The 23,632-nt window shown below is 37.8% G+C and overlaps 4 protein-coding genes across 4 annotated transcripts; 1 reads left to right on the top strand and 3 right to left on the bottom strand.

The window, feature by feature from the left end:
* Nucleotides 1–530: 530 nt before the first annotated feature.
* On the top strand, nt 531–4,569 carry Sec61alpha (SEC61 translocon subunit alpha). The gene is made up of 8 exons (XM_029322947.2): nt 531–757; nt 940–1,007; nt 1,209–1,274; nt 1,350–1,560; nt 1,897–2,154; nt 2,269–2,435; nt 2,602–2,991; nt 3,301–4,569. The coding sequence occupies exons 1-8, from the start codon at nt 751–753 to the stop codon at nt 3,562–3,564; spliced, it is 1,431 nt and encodes a 476-aa protein (XP_029178780.1). The 5' UTR covers nt 531–750; the 3' UTR covers nt 3,565–4,569.
* Nucleotides 4,283–9,359, bottom strand: omd (integrator complex subunit 5 omd). The gene is made up of 11 exons (XM_085489657.1): nt 8,991–9,359; nt 8,765–8,894; nt 8,289–8,698; nt 7,995–8,130; nt 7,237–7,906; nt 6,908–7,152; nt 6,636–6,841; nt 6,244–6,390; nt 6,028–6,168; nt 5,683–5,943; nt 4,283–5,618 (listed from the first exon to the last, which is right to left on the bottom strand). The coding sequence occupies exons 1-11, from the start codon at nt 9,213–9,215 to the stop codon at nt 5,394–5,396; spliced, it is 2,796 nt and encodes a 931-aa protein (XP_085345783.1). The 5' UTR covers nt 9,216–9,359; the 3' UTR covers nt 4,283–5,393.
* Nucleotides 9,360–10,717: 1,358 nt separating this feature from the next.
* LOC114946412 (protein anon-73B1) lies at nt 10,718–12,060 on the bottom strand. The gene is made up of 3 exons (XM_029322878.2): nt 11,748–12,060; nt 11,089–11,261; nt 10,718–11,011 (listed from the first exon to the last, which is right to left on the bottom strand). Exons 2-3 carry the CDS (start codon nt 11,257–11,259, stop codon nt 10,913–10,915), a joined length of 270 nt encoding a protein of 89 aa, XP_029178711.1. The 5' UTR covers nt 11,260–11,261; nt 11,748–12,060; the 3' UTR covers nt 10,718–10,912.
* A 3,936-nt stretch (nt 12,061–15,996) lies between these two features.
* LOC146719672 (protein anon-73B1-like) lies at nt 15,997–17,333 on the bottom strand. The gene is made up of 3 exons (XM_085489706.1): nt 17,026–17,333; nt 16,368–16,540; nt 15,997–16,290 (listed from the first exon to the last, which is right to left on the bottom strand). The coding sequence occupies exons 2-3, from the start codon at nt 16,536–16,538 to the stop codon at nt 16,192–16,194; spliced, it is 270 nt and encodes an 89-aa protein (XP_085345832.1). The 5' UTR covers nt 16,539–16,540; nt 17,026–17,333; the 3' UTR covers nt 15,997–16,191.
* Between the last annotated feature and the right edge of the window lie 6,299 nt (nt 17,334–23,632).

Consider the following 23,632-nt stretch of genomic DNA (forward strand, 5'->3'; position numbering starts at 1 on the left):
CTGCGAAAAAGCTGCATCGCATCGGAGTCGTGTGTTTGACAGCTGCAAAGTGTCAAGTATCCATAGACGAATTCTCTTTTGTTACGCATGCGAATCGAATATAATATCAATGAATAATATAGTTCCAATTCAAATATAAAAAGATTGTATATAACTCTTATTTTTAAAATTATTTATAGAAAATTTTGAGAAATACATATAATTTGAGAAATATATATATAGTTAAAAAAAGGCAGTGTAAGAATCTGTTTGATGTACGCAAATATAATTATAAATACGAAGTCTCAGTCAAGTAATGTATACAATTTAATATAATTAAGAAAATGTAATTTATATGTACTTTATTATTATTTAAAACTGCGGCGCCTACACGCAACATCTCGTATTTGTCGCCATTCCGCCGCGCATGCGCGACAAGGACAGCCATCTGTCATCGCGCACAGCTGACGCGCGTGCGCATAGCTGACGCGCATGGCCTACTGCGCCATCTGACATGTGGAAACGTGCCGGCCAACATCATCAGGTCACGTGACACTAGCATATTGATACGTGTCGGCGGGGTGAGCCACGACTCCGCTACGCTTTGCCAGTCGAGCGTATACGCGGCCGCTTTTTCGTTCATTTTATGAGAGAGAAGGAAAGAGAGAGTGTGTGCGTGTATTCTCGTGGCGGTGTGATTCTCGTGATCCTCGTAAGGGACATTCATTTGACTCTTAGTGCTTAAGACAGTCGCGTCGACGTCGAGGCAAGATGGGATGTGAGTATATTCGTTTATCAGTGAGAAATTATCCTTTCGCGTTTGCCGCAATCTTTCGCTCGTACACGCGTAACCTCTCTCGCGTCTTACAACATATTGCTGGCGATGCGAATCTCTCGACTTACATACGTGCGTTTATGTTCCCGGATGCGTTAAATCACCTGTTCTCTTTCTGTTTTCAGTCAAGTTTCTCGAAGTGATAAAACCGTTCTGCAGTATACTGCCGGAAATAGCGAAGCCGCAGCGAAAGGTAAGGCCGTGCGTTCTATTTCCGTCTCTCTCTCGTATTTACAGTTTTGTGTACCGTTTTTCCTAAATTCCTCGATTGTAAGATCTACCATCTGTTTATGACGCGCATCTATGACATTTATAATATATATAATGCTACTCTTGATTTAAAGAAGAAAACTTTTTCTGGTGTAAACTCGTTACAATTATTGTTCTTTTGCAGATCCAATTCAGGGAAAAGGTATTGTGGACGGCGATCACATTGTTTATCTTTCTAGTATGTTGCCAGGTAAGTTAATCATCTTGTCGTTAAAAGTTTGTTTAAAGTTTTAAGAGGTGAACGCTGATATAATGTTATTTTTAGATTCCATTATTCGGTATCATGTCTTCGGACAGTGCGGATCCATTTTATTGGATTCGTGTGATACTCGCATCAAACAGAGGAACGTTGATGGAATTGGGTATCTCACCAATCGTTACTTCTGGTCTTATTATGCAACTACTGCATGGTGCAAAGATTATCGAAGTTGGAGATACACCAAAAGATAGAGCTTTATTCAACGGTGCACAGAAATGTATGTATATTAAGTTTACTAATTATTTATCAAAATTTTAATACAAAGAGCTGAGATAGAAAAAATAATTATTGATTTTAAAAAAAATTTTAAGTGAAGATGTTAAGGCTACTTTAAGGCCTAATTGAATATCATACAAAAAATCTGCAATTTTATTCAGTTAATTGTTGTTTTGATTAAATAGGAGAAATCAATTGCAGATTAAAATTAATTCTATTGTAGAGAACAAGTTTAACACTGGTCCTGTAATATCTTTATTTAAATTTTAATACATAATCAAATCTGATTAAATATAATTTAACTGTTAAAAGAACAAATATACTTATCTTTTTACAGTGTTTGGCATGGTTATTACTGTTGGACAAGCCATTGTTTATGTAATGACTGGAATGTACGGAGATCCAACTGAGATTGGAGCTGGAGTTTGTCTTTTGATTATTATCCAGTTGTTTGTTGCTGGACTTATTGTATTGTTATTGGATGAGCTTCTCCAGAAAGGATATGGATTGGGCAGCGGAATATCTCTCTTTATTGCTACTAACATTTGCGAGACTATTGTTTGGAAAGCATTCTCACCAGCCACAGTTAACACTGGTATGATTTTATCAAAAAAAGATTACATAATATACAGAAATATTGCTCTCTTGATATATTCAAACCTTAATAAATATTGATTATAAGTTATACATATAATTTCTTTGCTAATAGGTCGTGGTACGGAATTCGAAGGAGCTGTAATTGCTTTGTTCCACTTGCTGGCCACCAGACAAGACAAAGTTCGCGCTCTTCGAGAAGCATTCTACAGACAGAATCTTCCAAATCTGATGAACCTTCTTGCCACCATTCTAGTATTTGCTATCGTCATCTACTTCCAGGTAAATACAAGAATATTGACATAATCTAATAACTTTTATAATGCGCATAAATGATTGAGTTCTTTTGCTTGTGGGATGCTTGATTACTTTTATCATTAAACCATTCAGATCATCTGCACATATTTTATTCTGACAATGATTATATTGAAAAATATATTGTTTTCAGGGCTTCCGTGTAGATCTTCCGATCAAATCTGCCAGATATCGCGGTCAATACAGCAGCTATCCGATCAAACTATTTTACACTAGTAATATCCCGATCATTCTGCAATCAGCATTGGTATCCAACTTGTACGTCATCTCTCAAATGTTAGCCGTCAAATTCCAAGGAAATCTCATAGTGAATCTGTTGGGTGTTTGGTCGGATGTCGGTGGCGGGGGTCCCGCAAGATCATATCCAGTCGGCGGACTATGTTATTACTTATCACCACCGGAATCAGTTGGCCATATAGTTCAGGATCCCGTGCACGCTGTACTCTACATTCTCTTTATGCTTGGCTCGTGCGCCTTCTTCTCCAAGACGTGGATCGAAGTCTCTGGAAGCTCAGCGAAGGATGTCAGTACAAGTCTTTTATTAAACAGATAATAATCCTTAAGGTTCGCCAGTAATAATTAATAAAAATCTTTCCTTAATGGTAAAAGTTGACCAAACTGGCAATCATTTATTATAAATAATTACTTAAAATACAACGTTTCGGCTGTCATTGCAGCCCTTTTCAAGTAAATCTATAAAAAGTTACATAAAAATAATTATAATTGCAATACATTTCATTGCAACAAATAATTATAAATCTTTTATTAAAGTAGCATAAAATTGTTTCAACGTAATGTAAAAATCAATAACACGTATCGTTATCACTTGCAGGTTGCTAAACAACTGAGGGAACAGCAAATGGTAATGCGAGGTCACAGAGACAATTCCATGATTCGCGAGCTGAACCGATATATCCCGACCGCCGCGGCGTTCGGCGGATTGTGCATCGGAGCTCTCTCTGTGCTGGCGGATTTTCTGGGCGCGATCGGTTCCGGTACTGGTATCTTGCTCGCTGTTACAATCATATATCAATACTTTGAGATCTTCGTGAAAGAGCAAAGTGAAATGGGTGGCATGAGCACGTTACTTTTCTAAACTTAATTCATCTATAGACTTGAAAAGTGAACTTTTTTAATTCTGAAGAACTGAATAAAATAATTTATTGTAAGGTAAGAGAGTTTTGGTCGAGTTCGCAGAATTGTATGTATGTGTGTGTGTGTCAAGCTCACGGGATGTAGACATACATTAGCGCCACTCGAAAGTTTCCCTCCCCTATTTTCCCGCGTTATACATAAAGTCGCACATATTTACTATTGATATATTGTTGATTCTATGCTCAAATGATTATACTATTAGTAACACTTTTCCAAAAAAAAAAAAAGAAAAGAAAAGTTTATATGTGCTTCTTTTAGGATATATTGGGACACACAATATATATTAAAAAATTTATTCAAAAAATAATACAACTATTTTATGTTACATTTATGAGATCTTCGTTTATGTTTATGCGTTACGAGAGAAAGTATACTTTTTATTTTTACATTGAACATTAATAATTCTACGCTATGTGTCAAACTGTACACAAAGCATCAGCCTGATAAAGGCAAGAACATAACGTTGACACAATGTAGAGAGTAATAACTGAGACATACAACGGTTAAAATGCTCGCAAAGGGCGAAAGATATCTCGCGAGATACGTCGTCGTATTCGCAAGCAAGATTTAATATCTTTCGTACAACGAGCAGTGTGTACATAGTAAGAAAGTAATTAAATATTTTCAACATTTTTTACTAGCGTTTTTTGGGCTCTGCGATATGACAAAGAGCCGCGTGAAGACTCAATCGCATACATACGAGTAAAATCGTGACGTTTATATAAATTGAACCGATGTTGCATATATTGATTACGAATATAGTCATTTCAGTCAGGACGAGACACCCACCTAGGGTATTCGTACAGCAATTCGAACAGCGTTCGCTCATCTTAGGTACCATCCATTCCTGTATTGATAATAATATAAAGTAAGTTAAAATATTTGTTTCTCATATATATATGTATTTAAAAGAAAAGAAGAGAATGTGCTTTTATAAATATTAAAACACATCTTTTTTTGTCTTCCTTGTTTTATCCCTTTTCGAACATTTCATTGCGTTTCAAAGAATAAGTCACGTGTAATATCTCATTCATCACTCGTTTAATGATATTGTCCAAGAATCGCGTAAAATGATTTTGTATCTATTAATTGTCATTATCGAGAATAATAGAATGCGCGCGATTGATTATGGATTAAGAAACAAAAAAAATAAGATTTGTGTGTTATGTAATATGTTATAAAGCAGGATGTGTATATATATAAAACTAGTAAAAATTACTTCCTATTTTATACAATATGTAATTGTGTGTTTTCTATTTTATACGTAGATTTGTTATAAGAAATATACATGAATTATAATAATTGTTATAGAATATCAATATGTATAACAGAGAGGAAGAAAAAAATACTAAATGTACTTATTGTTAATGGTATTCAATATATGAAATCTGCGAAAATATTTAAACTTGAAAAACATGTTATATAAAGTAATATAAATCTCGTATCTCTTTTTTTCTTTTAAATGCAAATTAGATAATTTTTTGATAATATTTTTGTCGCATGTCTATCATCATTATCTGTTTTAGTATTATATCAAGTTCTTTATTCACACAAACACACATCATATAATATATAAAATATATAAAATATTTATATATACCATTTTTTCTCATATATACATATATATGTGATTATAGTTTCAAATTATAATTTAATGTTATATTGCTCTCAAAGAAGTGCTATTTACAAGTGTCATATAATTGATAAAAATCGATTTGATCTCCGTCAAAGATGTTTTCTCTTTCTCTATTTCTTTCTCTCTTTCACTGCCTAATACTTATTTTCATTATAAAACAACGTCGAATATAGAGATCCTAAAGTGTGAATATTTGCCAGCAGTACTAAGCGAAGAGTATCCGTAAAGCGTGCATTAGGTAATGACGTGTCGATGTCTCTCCAAGCTATATTGGCGCCTTCGCTTCGCGTGAATAACGCCGGGGATGGTACATTCTCGCGCATATAAGCCCATAAACATTCCCTCATTATTGTATTTATCTGTAATGCAAATTGATTACCATTTATCTGACTGAAATACTGATTGCAGGATTCAGACTGTTACCTGGTGCGGTTGCAAAACAGGCAGGATGTCCCTAATACTCGCCAATGGTGGCGGTAATAATTGGCCGAGAGCCATTATATTGACGAGTAAGACGCCTTCCTCTGTATTCCAATTAGCCATCACGGTTGCGGTGATGCCTCTCAATAAAACGGAACAATACGCTAAAGCCGGCCTGTACCAGGCAGTCAATTCTAGCAATGTCCATAGTAGAGGCACTTCTTTGAACTTGCGACGGATTTGTAAGTCTCTCTCAATCGTGACCTGTCACGCAAATCAAAATTATTATTTTCTTGTATCGTAACAAATGGCTTAACGGAAGGTTTCGAATAAACAACGAAAATTTACCTTTGTAAACTCCTCATCAGGCCAAGGAAGGCCATTGTACATAACGTCAGGAGACACCAATTCGACCAACAACAAGCTGACCATCGTCAGAGCGTCCAAGTTGATAGGATATCGATCTGATTCCTGGTTGCTGCAACAAGCCTAAAAAATATCCAAACTGAACGTTAAGCTGTTTAAATCATGTAATAAATTGCTTTGTGTCGAATTTCTTTTTACCTTTATGATGTCTATTAATAACATTTTATTTAGAGCTATGGTTTCTTTATCGATAGAATTCTCCTGTGATGGTCTTCGCGGACCGTGTCCTATTACACCAGCGTGAAATACCGATGAATGTCGTTGTGCTAACATGGTGCTCGTAACCTGTGGATGAAATTATTTTAAATATATAATCCATATATTAAATATAATAATTAATATGAATTAAATATAGAATTATATGATATATATATATACACTCTATATATCTAATTCATATATTAAATCCAACATTAATGTTACAACAAATATGTGATGCATATTTTTTCTCAACATGGAACACATATCTTTCGTATATTTTATTAAACGTATTTTTTTAAATTATAATTTTGCATAAACTCTGTGCATACCTGTCTATGATTCTGATGTAACAATAACGGTTCTTCAAAACAGGGTTCAAATTTCTCCTTTGCACCAAAATACTTTGCCTGCTCGTTATTGATACTGCTTACTAATATCTCTCTGAGTGCCAGCACACGTGCACAGGAAGAATAACACGTTAGATCCTTCAATAAGTTACAAACCATCTTCACTCCTCGTTCCTTTTTTATTATATCTAAGAAAAAAATGGATTAACTTATACAGTATTAAAAAATGAAAGATATTAGAAAGCTGTATTTACCTATTTGGCCAATACACAAGAAGAAATATTGGATAACTGCCCTCGTCAATTTCAGCACGAGTTCCACATTGAAAATATAATCTTTCTCGGACGTACTTAACAAATCCAATAGAGTAATGATATCGTTCGCCAAGTCAAAGTTGTCTGTTCTTGTCAACAAAGAAGATATTTGATATAAATTAAACCTAAGAGCTCTGGTAATCATCTTTGACTGTAATATCGCCACTTTATTCGTTTTTTCCCACCTAAAAATATATAAAAAAAGATTATAATTATTATATTAAACTATATACAATATGTATAATTAATTATTTATTATCGACACTTGCTTTAACATTGTAGTGAGATTTTTAAATAACTGTCTCGACTCTTCTTCCTCTATGACATTCTTATAATATATCTGTCTCAGTGCTTGCTCCAAGATCTGTATAAGATAATCATGACCAGCAAGAATGTTTTCGGTTCCAGATTTGTTTGCGGGAAACAGTACGATGTTGTTAGTTATAAGACGTATCAGAGCTGCAAGATGAAACGTCGATGGAGCCTTCACCAGCATGTAGGACGCCATAGAGACTACTATATTTGGATTCTGACTTCTCAGAAAGCACAACAATCTAATAGCTGTTTGCACGCGCAGCGGGTTGGGATTCAACAGCATTGGCATTATCAGCGATATCTCCTGTTTGATAGAACTCAGAAGAGCGATGTTGGTAGACTGTGGTCCGTGCGTCCTCAACAGAAGATCGATTTCTTGTAAAATCAGTTCCAGTATCTCCCTACAAACGTCCTTTACACTTTGCGCCGCGTTAACGCTGTGATAACCGACATTACTCGTGTTTAGACTTGTATCTAGCAGTATATTAATTAACTGCGATGCGCCCTGTTCGCATCCTAACACCAGGTGCACCGTCAAGTCTATTAATGCTGCCGGTTCATTGTCAAAGTATTTACACCAGTCTGCTGCAAACAGTGCTAAACGAGGTATGCTATCGGGCCTCACTGTAATAAGAATTTACCCAATTGATAATTTACAATAATTATATAATAATTACATTTATAAAAAATTTAATTTCTATTAGAGACTTACATATTTGTAATATATCGCTGGTCATTGCTTTTAAAAGAGTTGGCGACAGCGAGGCTAAATTCAAAAGAAATGGCACAGTGGCCAATTTCTGCTTTTTAGTATCTTCATCAAGATTAATTTCTTCCTTTAAACTCAACTATAAAAAATTATTTTATTAATATTTAATACATATATATATATATATATATATATATATATATGTATTAAATATTAATAAGTATATTAATCTATAAAGACATTAATGTGTATAATTTTTAACAACACTACAATATATAATGATTTAACAAAGCTTGCCTCGAACAAATTTAGCAGCGCTTCTCTAATATCTTGAAAATGACTACCCGCTAAATGTCCCAGTATGCCAACAACAGAATTTAATTTTGGATTCTTAATATTATGTTCATAGCCCATGGCGCAAAAATCTTTCAATCCACATGATAGCACCCTAGTGATCACAGTGTTTGGAAAACAGCTGCCCACATGAGCAACTACCCAATCAAAATATGGACTGTGTAACACACTGGTATCCAACAACGCCTTGATGCAAGATTCTGTGTCGGAGTGCATAAGGCATTGCAAACATTGTGCTGTAATATCTATCAGAGTTCGCGTGGCACGGCATGACATCCATTGCTGCAGAAAATCATTGATCCCAGCATCAACAGGTAAATTGCGACGTTTTGAATAATCAGAGGACACTTTGCCTGTGAAAAAAATGTGTCACTTTAAATTGTATCTTACTTTTACTCGACTGTACATTAAATATATACCAAGTAAGTCCAACGACCAGGCTGATATAATAGGTGCCCACGCTTCTGGATTTCCATTTATGAAACTACTCAGAACAGTGTGAATCTCAGCTATAATGCTCTCTTCAGGTATTGGTATATTTTGATTTGTCTGCAAATATTGTAGTTTATATTATTATTATATATTATTGTATTCATACTATGCATATTTAAAGGAATAAATAAATAAAGGGTATTGTTGACATACCTCAATCTGGCGAACATATTTCGATACTGCGGTGAAAAATACAGTGCAAAAATATTCGAGTACGGCATCTCTTACCGCGGGTACGTTTCTCAGTAGAAATAACGCCGTACGTGTTACATCTTGGGTATTTGCGCTGTGAGAAGACCTGGAGACGGCGCCGGAAATAAATTTTCTAACCTCGGCCAGAATGTCCTGAGGCGATAAAGTCGTCGTATTGTGCAACATTCTCGAATCGTCAATAATAATGCATTAGTCACGAGACATTGTCTAATTACACTCGCATTTCCGCCTAATTCGAGCGAGATAAATTCATCATATAATTATGTCAAAAGCAGCGTGGCACTCTCGATTTAGAGGTTAGGTTTGTAATAGTATATATGTATATTGTATATATATATATATATATATATATATATATATATATATATATATATTACTCTGATAAAAGTATGAATATAATAATAAAATAATAATATAATAATATTATTTATATTTTTCATAATAATATTCATATTTGTCATTTCTTTCCTTTTCTATAATTCTTTCTCTTCATGGGGGAAAAAAATATAACACACATCGCGAATATATTTAAGAATTAAGTTATTAAATATTATAATTATAAAATATATTAATTCTATATGTAGATTTCTCATTGCCAGAATTCGTTTATATATAAAATTATAAACTGGTGAAATTTATAAGAAAAATCAAATCTGGCCGCCAAAAATGATAATCGTTTTCTATTGGTCCGCGATTCAACCAATCAGGATTCAGGATGGATTATTTGAAAATGCTTCCTCGGATCAGTCGCATACCTCTTCGCGAAATATATTCTCCTAGTCACTCGGAAGTAAATTTGAACAAATTTTTCAAGATACTATCGTTCGTGAATTGAATTGCTGACCTCCTCGCAAAATATATTCTCCTAATAATTCAGAAATGAATTTTCGTATTAGAAACCGCGTAAGTATCATTGCACTTTAATTCTATTACTGCCATATTTATCTGTTCATTAATGTGAATAGGTTTTTTCATTTCATTAAACGAATTCTGGCGATGAAACTGCAAACTCAAAAAACAGTAAATTAATATATAAAACAAACTGAATTGTTGAATTAAAAATTAAATTGTTACTTCGCTAGATACATTTATGTATACATAAACCTAATTATTCAGTGCTACTGCGCATGTTTGCAAGTGCGAGGATTCGGAGCATTTTGGTTATTTTGTCCTTGAATTTGATTATATTTTTATTTCTTTTTGTTTCAAAACATAGAAAGATATTTATAATTATGAACAAAAAGATTAGGCATAGTTCAATACTTGGGATGTAAGATTAAGAACATATATTTAAAAGGTTTATATTTTTATAAAATATTGTCTTTTAATTAATATATATATATTTAATATTAAACCTTATTTAATCTTACTTCTTGCAAATGTAAAACAATAATTAGATATTAGAAACTAATGTCTATCAAAATGTATGCCTTATGAATATGTATGAGAATTATATGATATGTACTTTAACTTTCAAAATTATTTTATATATTTTATAGATATATATATTATTATTATTATATAAAACTTACAATAATTATTATTGTTATAAATCTGTTTACTTGGATAGGTACATAATTTATAATCACTTTTCTTGAATAATTTTTGTTTTTAAAATTTATTAATCTTTTCATCGTTTCAGGAATAGGAATAAAAAATATATAACATATATTTAAGAGATTTATATTATAAAATGTCTTCTTTCAACTAACTTACATATACATTTCAGATATATAACAAGGAAGGAATTATTCTTTGGAGCGAAAGACCAGTCTTCAAATAGTCATAAAATGTAAGTATACAAATGTAAAAGAGTAGAGAAATTAGAGAATATAAAATTTTATCGTTGCACAGAAAATAGCTTAACGTCTCTTCTTCTTCTCTTGCTTGCGTGGCCGGTGAGGTCTCCTCGGTGTTACTTGAGGACTATTTTCAGAACATTCTACATCGCTTGGATCATCCTGCAATTACAATTATTGCATTGAACATAAAGAAGTTATATCATCTGCTACAACTAGAGATAGTCACAAAATGATACCTTCAAAGCTGCCACACCATCGGATGGACCTGCTTGATATACCACTATGGACAACAAGCATATAATTTGGAATACCGCTCCGACATAAAGGCCAAATCTCAACAATTGCTCGAACAGAGTTTCCTCTGCTGGCAATAAAAGACGTTTGAATTGTGGATCTGCGTCTGCCATTTCTACAAAAAGAAAGTACAAGGGAGAAATTTTAATTATAAAATTTCATAATTTTCTCATATACTAGACAAGGTAAGAAATTGATCATATAGCAAAGGCAATGTATATTTATTAGCTGTTTAAATTCGAACAAACGTATAAAATGATTATTCTTCATTGAAATTGCAATAAGTAATGAATGTATTATAATCAAAACATTACTTCAACTACATCAAAATATCATATATCGTTTGAACAGAATCACAGATATATATATATATATATAAAATTACTCAAAATATCCGTTCATTCGCGAATTAATTAATTTTTCTGAAGATTCTTGACGTTATTAGTTATTATTTCATTTTACACGTGCTCTCTTTATCACCAAAGACATTTTATTCTTTCGACCAATATAATTTTTTTTCGTCCAAAAGATCTCGCAATTCTTTCCAACGATATCTATCATGTTTTAATTGCCAAGAGGGGCAATTCTTCGGCGATGATACCTGTTAAATCGCATCAGTACATGATGCTCTGTGATTGTTTACGCGTGTTGGGGATGTACATGTACGAGGGGCGAGGAAATCAATAAGAAGCGACCGGCGACGATCGCCGCGTCGAAGCAACAAATAGTGCCAACATTGCGACGCATGCAAAACGCACTTCGTATTTTTTTCTTTTCTTTTGCGACAAATCACGTTTCGTAGAACGAGGATATAGCAGCGCGATTCTATTTTTTTTTTTTTTCTAAGATCAACGAAGTCACAATCGGAGTCGCAGTCGCGCTGTCTCGGTTCCGCGCGCCGAATTCAGCCGAGTCCGCTCTCGGCTCGACTCGGCTCGGCCTCCCCCCATTACCGGCCGCCGACCAATGGCGGCGCGTGGTAATCGTAGTTGCCGCGCTCGCCGTCGAGTGGCGTCTCGCGCGCGCGTCGCGCCATCTGTCAGTCGCCTCGAGTAGGCTTAGGCCAGCTGAGCGTCTGTCAACGTCTCGCGTCTACTCGCGTTCGCACGCGAAATATTCCGTTCCGTCTCGTCGTTCGTCGCGCGTGTGTGCATCCCGGATCTTGCGTTTACGTCGCACTACCCTGGAGTATTCGTGGAATTGTGATTTGTGACGAAGGGACCTGGACGACGTGGGAAATATCCGGCCTCCCGGATTCGATTCGAATCTCCCGCGGCGGGACGAAAGCGCCGGAAGCGGCCTGGGTTCGAGGCTTGGTCGGTCGCAAGTCCGTGGATGTGAACCTTTGTTTTGTACATTTGCACAAAAGTAATGGCTACCATCTCTAGTTTTCGATTAATGTTTTCCGCGAAGAGACCGGATTCCCGTGTTTATCGCGGTGTTTAATAACGCAAGATCGGCCCGGTCAGCGCATCGGCGTTGGCCGCGATGCGTGCGGTATCTGAATACGCGCTGTTTCGACTGCCTTAGTGTCATTTTTGTCGAAAAATGCCTGTGTTTACATCCGAGTCGCGACCGAGCTTCTGTGTTCCTGTCACATTAAGGTAAGCGACGCTTTCGCGGATCATCGGCGTCCGGCAGTGCAACTGGGCCGGGATCGCGAGGACTCGTTCGCGGAAACGGGACCGAGCGGATATTCATTAACGACGATCGAGATCGTCTTCGTCGACGACGACGTCTCCGTGGTCGTCGCGTCCTGGGTATCACTCGCCCTGGTGTTATTCGTGACCGCGAATTTTTTCGCGTATCGCGTCGTATCCCGTCATCCCCGTGAGTGTCCGCGAAATCCTCGTCCCGAGGAAGCGAACGAGTCCGTCGTACTTAACCAAAAAAAAAAGTTTCGTCCGCCCGAGGACGACGAGTTGGTGCGACGCGGATTTCGCGTCCGCGAGAGAGAGAGAAAGAAAGAGAGAGAGAGCATCGGGATGACGTCGTCGAGTCGCTTCCTCGGAGGAAAATCGCGAGAGAAATCATCCCGCGGGAGAATTACTTCTTGTATCTCTAAAATAATTTTTTGTAACTTTATTTTTGTTTCGCGCCCGAAGTCTATTTCATGTTCCTCGAGTATTTGTTTTAAACTCAAGTCCTCGTCAATATACAAAGGCAAATTCGCAAACATGTTTATTCAGTCATGTTCACCTTGCGCCGCCGGTTCGTATATTAAAGTGATATTGTTTTTCGACAAAAATTCTCTCCCAAGTATAATGTCGCCCTTGAACGCGTCGGAGTGCAAAACATATAACCGTATTGAAAATGTTTTGTCGCTAATTTTTTTCAAAGTTATCTGAACATCCACTGACCCGAGTATTTTCAACGGGACGTTCGATAGATTCCGTAAATTTGTCTCCACCGATTTGAGAACGCAAAATGGCGCAATAAATTTTTCATATACGCTATTTTTTACTAGCGAAACCGGGCTACCCGTATCTATAAGTCCTAACAAGTCGCATGAATTTCCTAAAATTTCGTTTATAGAAATCAACGGATCGTCGACGGTCGACTTGCACGCTTCCTGTGTTGCCGCCACGAAATCGGATGCTACCTCATCCGCGGTCACGCTGGCTGCCGTGATTCCCGATGCAGGCTGCGCCCTGGTCGCCGCCTTCGACTCCTTTTTCTTTAGTGCGGGGCAATCAAACCGACGATGCCCCTTCTCTTTACAATAGAAACAAGTGGTCTCACCTTTACAGTCCTTGTGGGAATGCCCTCTTTTACCACAATTTCTGCAGGCTGACTCCTTGCCTCCCTTGCTGGACTGACCCTGCTGCGCTGGTTTCCGGTCCCACTCGGAGGCGCCCTGAGTGATACGCCGCATCCTCTCCAGGAAGCCGTCCACCGTGTCCTCCGATAGTGACAGCGCCGTCGCCTTCAAAGTGGTGATGGTGATTCCGCTCACCAGCAGATGTACCTTGTCCGCTTCGGGAAGGTCCACTCGATGCAGCATTGCCAGTTTTTCTATGGCATAATCGTCGAAGGTTTCCTTTGCAGGAAGCCATTTTCGTGCCTCTATTTTCTGCATTACACGAAAGAACGGAATTTTCCGGTCGAAAATCTTAACTAACTCTGTTCGCAGGCCGCTCCAGGATTCCACCGCGGCGTCTCCCTGCACGTCGTACCACCGGCGAGCCGATTTGGTGAGGCGGCTGGAGGCTGCTAAGAGAATCGCCCCGTCTGAGACGCTGTGGACCTGGGCGACTTTGTCCACCCGTCGGACCCACGCGTGCACGTTATCATCCTCTTGGCCCGCGAATTCCGGGATTTGTGAAGCCAGTGCCTGGATTGAACCTGTCGGTGTCCAGGACTCCGCCGTCCGACGGTCCACGTCGTCCGTCGGTGACACTCTCGGGGCCCTAGAAGGACCCGGCGGAGAGACAGACTCCGCATCTAGTGGCAGAACCGGGACAGCGGCGGGCTCTCGTCGCTGCTCCATCACTAAGTTAAGTAGCATGTTCAATTGTTGCTGCTGCTGCTGCTGCTGCTGTTGCTGCTGCTGGATAGACACCAGCATCTGTCTCATCATTTCTGTCATTTCCAGAGACTCTGTGGCCGTCGCCGAAGTTTCTGACGACCCTGCGGCCCTAGCCGGTGCCGCCTTTTTATTCTGGGGCCTGCTTGGAGGTGCTGCTAGCTGAGCCAACTCCTTGACCGGCCCGTGCCGCTCTAGATGACTCATAATTGAGTCCACCAAGTGGCTACGGCCTCCCGTTGTCGGGAGAGCGTATTTATCTGCTTCCTCGCGAAGCTCCTCCATCGTGAGGTTTTCCAGAGCGGCTCTGTCCATTGTAATTCGCGCGCGTGTCCGCATACACGATTCTAATCGAGCGAATAAATCGACACTCTGTTTTAAGACAAAAACTGTTCTTATTTATTCCAAAGAAACACCCGTGTCTCGAAGGATACTCCGCACGTATCCCACTTCTGAAGTTGTAAGAAATCGAGATTATTAACAGAAAGAATTTAATTACGGATGACCGTTAAAAGTTTCAACTGTTCTTAGAAAGCGCGGAAAGTACGAAGGTTCGAGAAAGGTGTTTGAAAGTCACTCAACAAAATATTCACTTGAAGACAAAGACTGTTATTTATTACGAAAGACTCCCGTATACAAAATCAACTATCTTATTCGGTATACTGCTCGAAGGAGAGTCCCGGGCTTTTCCGCTCGCTAGCTTAAATACCCTTTTTGACTCTCCCGCGCGCGCCGCTTTAGTTTGCGCCCTATACACTTATCGCCGAGGGCAGCAGTTATCGGGGACAGCTGTCGTATCGGCGCGTGCGCAATCAGCCGATCGGTGGCGATTGCTTTCAATATTTTTATTTCTTTTTGTTTCAAAAAATAGAAAGATATTTATAATTATGAACAAAAAGATTAGGCATAGTTCAATACTTGGGATGTAAGATTAAGAACATATATTTAAAAGGTTTATATTTTTATAAAATATTGTCTTTTAATTAATATATATATATTTAATATTAAACCTTATTTAACCTTACTTCTTGCAAATGTAAAACAATAATTAGATATTAGAAACTAATGTCTATCAAAATGTATGCCTTATGAATATGTATGAGAATTATATGATATGTACTTTAACTTTCAAAATTATTTTATATATTTTATAGATATATATATTATTATTATTATATAAAACTTACAATAATTATTATTGTTATAAATCTGTTTACTTGGATAGTACATAATTTATAATCACTTTTCTTGAATAATTTTTGTTTTTAAAATTTATTAATAATCTTTTCATCGTTTCAGGAATAGGAATAAAAAATATATAACATATATTTAAGAGATTTATATTATAAAATGTCTTCTTTCAACTAACTTACATATACATTTCAGATATATAACAAGGAAGGAATTATTCTTTGGAGCGAAAGACCAGTCTTCAAATAGTCATAAAATGTAAGTATACAAATGTAAAAGAGTAGAGAAATTAGAGAATATAAAATTTTATCGTTACACAGAAAATAGCTTAACGTCTCTTCTTCTTCTCTTGCTTGCGTGGCCGGTGAGGTCTCCTCGGTGTTACTTGAGGACTATTTTCAGAACATTCTACATCGCTTGGATCATCCTGCAATTACAATTATTGCATTGAACATAAAGAAGTTATATCATCTGCTACAACTAGAGATAGTCACAAAATGATACCTTCAAAGCTGCCACACCATCGGATGGACCTGCTTGATATACCACTATGGACAACAAGCATATAATTTGGAATACCGCTCCGACATAAAGGCCAAATCTCAACAATTGCTCGAACAGAGTTTCCTCTGCTGGCAATAAAAGACGTTTGAATTGTGGATCTGCGTCTGCCATTTCTACAAAAAGAAAGTACAAGGAAGAAATTTTAATTATAAAATTTCATAATTTTCTCATATACTAGACAAGGTAAGAAATTGATCATATAGCAAAGGCAATGTATATTTATTAGCTGTTTAAATTCGAACAAACGTATAAATGATTATTCTTCATTGAAATTGCAATAAGTAATGAATGTATTATAATCAAAACATTACTTCAACTACATCAAAATATCATATATCGTTTGAACAGAATCACAGATATATATATATATATATAAAATTACTCAAAATATCCGTTCATTCGCGAATTAATTAATTTTTCTGAAGATTCTTGACGTTATTAGTTATTATTTCATTTTACACGTGCTCTCTTTATCACCAAAGACATTTTATTCTTTCGACCAATATAATTTTTTTTCGTCCAAAAGATCTCGCAATTCTTTCCAACGATATCTATCATGTTTTAATTGCCAAGAGGGGCAATTCTTCGGCGATGATACCTGTTAAATCGCATCAGTACATGATGCTCTGTGATTGTTTACGCGTGTTGGGGATGTACATGTACGAGGGGCGAGGAAATCAATAAGAAGCGACCGGCGACGATCGCCGCGTCGAAGCAACAAATAGTGCCAACATTGCGACGCATGCAAAACGCACTTCGTATTTTTTTCTTTTCTTTTGCGACAAATCACGTTTCGTAGAACGAGGATATAGCAGCGCGATTCTATTTTTTTTTTTTTCTAAGATCAACGAAGTCACAATCGGAGTCGCAGTCGCGCTGTCTCGGTTCCGCGCGCCGAATTCAGCCGAGTCCGCTCTCGGCTCGACTCGGCTCGGCCTCCCCCCATTACCGGCCGCCGACCAATGGCGGCGCGTGGTAATCGTAGTTGCCGCGCTCGCCGTCGAGTGGCGTCTCGCGCGCGCGTCGCGCCATCTGTCAGTCGCCGCGAGTAGGCTTAGGCCAGCTGAGCGTCTGTCAACGTCTCGCGTCTACTCGCGTTCGCACGCGAAATATTCCGTTCCGTCTCGTCGTTCGTCGCGCGTGTGTGCATCCCGGATCTTGCGTTTACGTCGCACTACCCTGGAGTATTCGCGGAATTGTGATTTGTGACGAAGGGACCTGGACGACGTGGGAAATATCCGGCCTCTCGGATTCGATTCGAATCTCCCGCGGCGGGACGAAAGCGCCGGAAGCGGCCTGGGTTCGAGGCTTGGTCGGTCGCAAGTCCGTGGATGTGAACCTTTGTTTTGTACATTTGCACAAAAGTAATGGCTACCATCTCTAGTTTTCGATTAATGTTTTCCGCGAAGAGACCGGATTCCCGTGTTTATCGCGGTGTTTAATAACGCAAGATCGGCCCGGTCAGCGCATCGGCGTTGGCCGCGATGCGTGCGGTATCTGAATACGCGCTGTTTCGACTGCCTTAGTGTCATTTTTGTCGAAAAATGCCTGTGTTTACATCCGAGTCGCGACCGAGCTTCTGTGTTCCTGTCACATTAAGGTAAGCGACGCTTTCGCGGATCATCGGCGTCCGGCAGTGCAACTGGGCCGGGATCGCGAGGACTCGTTCGCGGAAACGGGACCGAGCGGATATTCATTAACGACGATCGAGATCGTCTTCGTCGACGACGACGTCTCCGTGGTCGTCGCGTCCTGGGTATCACTCGCCCTGGTGTTATTCGTGACCGCGAATTTTTTCGCGTATCGCGTCGTATTCCGTCATCCCCGTGAGTGTCCGCGAAATCCTCGTCCCGAGGAAGCGAACGAGTCCGTCGTACTTAACCAAAAAAAAAAGTTTCGTCCGCCCGAGGACGACGAGTTGGTGCGACGCGGATTTCGCGTCCGCGAGAGAGAGAGAAAGAAAGAGAGAGAGAGCATCGGGATGACGTCGTCGAGTCGCTTCCTCGGAGGAAAATCGCGAGAGAAATCATCCCGCGGGAGAATTACTTCTGTGCATACGCAATTTTTCGTCCCGGATGGTGGCAACAATGCCTGGTAAGATGGTGAGCGAGGGCAGGTCAAGCACGTCGCGAAACACCGAGGTTTTCCTCGCGTTTCTTTCGCGATCGCGAAATCGCGTTTTTCCTCGATCACGTCGCGTTCACGTGTTGCAATTTAGTTAATTTTAGAGGCGATTATCCATATTTTTCTCTTGTTTTTCGCGCTACTGAAAAATTCTCTTATATTTGACTGCACAGGCTAAATAATTTTCGAATCTTGTACATTTGTAATGTTTATAACGGTTTATTACTTTTTTTTCTTAATGATGTTAAATGAATAACATTTCTTGACTTTCATGTTGTCTTGATATAAACTTCTATATAATATTGTGCTTTAATATGTCAGTTGATTTTTGATTCGCTGATCTTTTATTTTTGTCTCAAAATCCAATAGAGATTTCTCGAGATAGTAGTATAAATTAATCATCTTCAATTAAAAGGAAATTATCTGCTTGTATCTCTCTGGAATATGTTTATTACTTTCCTTAAGTAACTGTAAGAAGGTAAGAAACAGAGCACAAGAAATATAATACATGCAACATGAATGATAACAGTTTATTAGCATATAAAATTGTTTTACTGCAAAAGTATATGCAGATTTAAATCTGTACGATTACAAGGACAGATATTTTTATCAGGATTTAAAATATGTACATACAAAAGTATTTTCCTTTTTCTTTCCTATTAAATATGTAAGCCTCTCCAAACAATCTGTCCAAAGATTATTTTCGAAAAGACTTAAACAAACTTTATTAACGAAATCGGTATTAAAAAACAACATAAGTATATTTAGAAAACGTTTATTATATATTATATTCGAACATTTTTGATATAATTTTTTTAGGCGACAATTTTGGACATTTTATTTCTCTTTCGTGTCAAGGGTCAAGTCGTTGGTATTTATAATTGGAATGACGTGAATTATAATTTCGCTCGAACATCGAGATTTTTCTACCCGACATTAACCTAAGCGATTAGAGAAGTCGGCAACGAAACGACAATCGAAAACTATTTCACGGCGGGAATGGAAAAATGTTGCCAGGCGGCGCTCGTTTCGCTCTACGGCGGCCATATTGCCAATTTGACCTGCCCCTCCCCCCAACCCCCCCGCTGGACAACCTCTCCCCTTTCGCCCCCGCGCGTGCGATGGCCTCTCACCATCCACCTTTACAGGATCCTTTCAAGAGTGCGCGACTCCTCGTCTCTTTTATTTTCCCTCTCGCTCGTTCTTTCTCTCTTTCTCCGCGTAAATTTTCCTTCTTGTCGTTTAGCGTTAAATGCATCCTCTCTCCCCCATTCGGCATATTTAGGGTGTCTTCGTGTGCCGAGGTTTAGTATGGCGGAAGTCGAAACGCGTGAACCATCGTCATATACATACACACAAGCGCGGAGAAAACTCGGAGGATTTTCTGACATGTTTTCCGAGAGAGAGAGATAGACAGCAGATACATTTTGAATTAAAAATGAATAATATTTAAATTATATAATATTGAACAATATTTAAAGTTGATAAAAAATAATACTGTTTTCCCGCCTTTTAAATTGTCAAGCGTAAATTACAATAATTAATTATCTCCCTCCTCTTGATCCATAGACAGATCTGTCAAACTGTGTCCGAAATTAGGTAAAGAGTTCAAGCATCATCTCCAGGATTTATGTACATGTATATATCTTTAAAATGACGTTTCTCTCCTCTCTCGCTCCATTTCATCCGGCCGCGATTTGAGATTTGTCCGCGAAATGTTGGCCACACTCGTTTCATCTACTCCTACCCCGGATTTACATCCGCGCAGATCTATATTCCTATTTTTAGACAAGCAGCGCGCACACGCCGGGCTGCCTTCGACGCCTGGTGCCGCCGCCGCGATACGCCGGAAGTGAAATATTAAACAAGACGGCGGACTGTCTCTATCCGCGCTCTAACGGCGCGCTTGATCATCCGTTCCGCTGTCATTCAAGAATTTCGCGGGAAACAATGACGACCCGTTTTTTTTTTATTTTTTAATTTTTTTAACGGACGATTAATACCTAATGTACGTAATTCGTGCCGCGATCTTATCTGCAATAATTGACATAATTCGGCGGATAAATTCCGCGGCTGAGAGTTTTGATCGGTAACTTAATTGGTCGATCTCGCGCTATCGCTTCGAGCGCATTCGATTAATGCGCTATTGATTTGCTCGACTCGCTATTACTCGCGTTGTGCATCCATGCACAAATCAATTATCGATCGGTTTATCCGAGGCAAAGCGCTGCTTTCACGGGCGAACAGCCACCGTGAACGCAAAATTTAAACTGTATTTCCCAACACCGAGACAGTCGATTACAGCGCTTTTTTTGTGCAATAGCCCAGGGAGATGGAATAACGAAATATTTTCAATCGAAATGTATTGTGCATTTCAATGAATTTTATACGCATGGAAATCTACAATTTACGTCATGAAATTTATAGAGAAATTTAGCTATACGCGGAGAGAATTTTCTCTTAAAATTTACCCTGAAAAAAATCATGGTAATTCTTCTTATTAATATTTACCACATTAAAAAATATTAATATATACATAGTAAAATTAATTGAATATTTTTTATATCTTAATGTGATGGATTATTAATATTTTTTATTAATTACAAGAGAAACTCTTATAACATATTGTCCCACAATTACCATGATTTTCAAGATAAATTCTAAGAATAAATTCTCTGTGTTATATAAATATACAATATATATATATATATATTATGTGTATAAAAAGAGAGAGAGAAGAGCTTCTTTTAAAATATTATGATGCTAAATATATTATACATTTCAATGTGTGTATAAAAAATGTATTAATGCAAATTTATATATATACATATTACATTGCAGAGATAATTAAAATAATTACTTATTAGAATTGATTCTAATCAGTTCGGACAGGATGCATCTTGTCGATATAACGATTGCGCCATGGCGCAATTGTTATATCAGTATCGTTTTTTTAGTCTGAAAATTGCGCGGCATTGAAATAAATATTTTCCGTATCGACGACAAAATCGTCTCTCTGCGTGGGTCGGCGATGGTGTTCGTTGCGAGGTGAAATCGTATCGACCGCGAAGGAAAGGAAGTCGCACTGAGCGAGTGAACACACACAAACACACGTTGTATAGAGTCAGATTAGTCGAGACACACACTCTTCGAATTTGTTCCCGAGAGAAAGCACAACTGTAATATTATTATTATAATTATTAACATCGATATATCAATTAGGCGAGATAATACTATTATTGTCTTCGCGCGACCGAGAATTAAATTATTGTATATCAAAGCACCGACACACACATAACAATCCTGACTTTTGACAGCTAGAATTATCTATATTATTTATTTCTATTATTTTCCTAAATTATTTATTTCCATTTTCTTAATTAAAAATCAAGTTATATACAGAATTCAAATGTAAAGGAGTTATATATAACAGTCAAATATAGTATAAAAGTTAAATATAACAGGGATTAATGGAGAGTCTATTAATAGCGAAACGACAAGATCTCTCTCTCCATCATTTTGACCGTATATACGTCAGCAGCAGCGCTCGACGAAGAAGAGGCGGCCGCGAAGGGCATCGCGCGTTTTCCCTCACGCGGCTTTAACCTTAACCCGGGCCGTTTCGGCAAGCGATCGATAGGCTGCATTCTCTCGGTCCATCATCGACGACGCACGACTCCGACGCCGTATGGATCCCTAATTGACTTTTAAACCGATCGTGCACCGGTGCATAATTCATGAGTCATGCAAATCCCAATCAGCACTCGCCCCTTCGAGTCTCCCCTATTAATCCGAACCCCGCGATTATTCGTCAATTCGACAAGGGCGAATGGAAACTTTCAAATTTGAAACAAAATTATTTTTTTTGAATTTTTATTTATTTTTTATATATAAATTCACTGTTTTTATCACGCGCGCCCCTTTGGGCCCCCCTGTTAATCCGATCTCCGCGATTATTCGTCAATTCGACAAGAGCGGATGGAAACTTTCGAATTTGAAACAAAATTTTTAAAATTTATTTTTTTTTATATAAATTCACTGTCTCTTATCGAGACTTGACATTTGGCGCGAGAAATGTCAGGAGATTTTATTTTTCAATAGAGAAACACGAGAACAAGTAATTTGAAATTTAATTGACAGAGAGAGAGGGAGAAAGTTATGGCCAACATTCGAATCAAATCTTCGCGATGCTTTCCCTCGAATTTTTCCCATAGCACAGATCCGAGCTCTACATTCTACCCCGCATAATTCTTGTTTGCTCGCATAATTGAGTAGGAAGATTGGTGAATCTGCAATTTTTCGCGGATCATCGACCGTCGTCATCGCGTAGGGTCACGATGTCGTGCGAAATCACGACGTCACGCGATAGAGGCAACGAACGAAGGTGAGCGAAGGCCCTCTTCCATCGCTCGACGATTCTTATATACCGATCATCCGCCCCCCACATAAAATATCGGGTCGTTTACCGACCGTTTAACGAGATACGATTTAACGGAGTCCGCGAATCGCGCTCAATCTGATTCAAGATTATCAGATGGGGCCGATTGACGTCGCGGAAGAGATGAAAATCTATTCGGATAATAATCGCGACACGAGGTGATTTGAGATATGGGTACTTTGACACGAATCTTAATCCCAATAATTTTTAAATAGATTGCGATTCCGCTCTTATATATGCTCGATAATTATATTACGTCTATACGCGGAGAGAATTTTGTCTTAGAGTTTACCCTGAAAATCAAAGAGTTTCTCTGATTAATATTTACCGCGATAAAAAATATTAATACATTGAAAACAAATTATTAAATTGATAAATATTTATCTCTTTTGAAAAGGATTTTCTTATATCAAATATTTTTTACATCAAATCAGTATTATTAGTTTCAAATTAATGATTTATTAGACATAGTATTAAAATAAATATTTATTCGAATTTAATAAATTTTATGTCTTATTGTGTAGCTATTAATATTTTTTATTGTAATAAATATTAATCAGAGAAATTAATAAAATTCCTTCAATAACATATTTGCATCAACATTTTAGTGCATCGTCTTTTTTCAGAGATTTTAAAATATTTT

This window comes from Nylanderia fulva, unplaced genomic scaffold (assembly GCF_048542155.1).
Source record: "Nylanderia fulva isolate GAGA-0341 unplaced genomic scaffold, ASM4854215v1 Scaffold9, whole genome shotgun sequence".
In the NCBI taxonomy this organism is placed as follows: domain Eukaryota; kingdom Metazoa; phylum Arthropoda; class Insecta; order Hymenoptera; family Formicidae; genus Nylanderia; species Nylanderia fulva.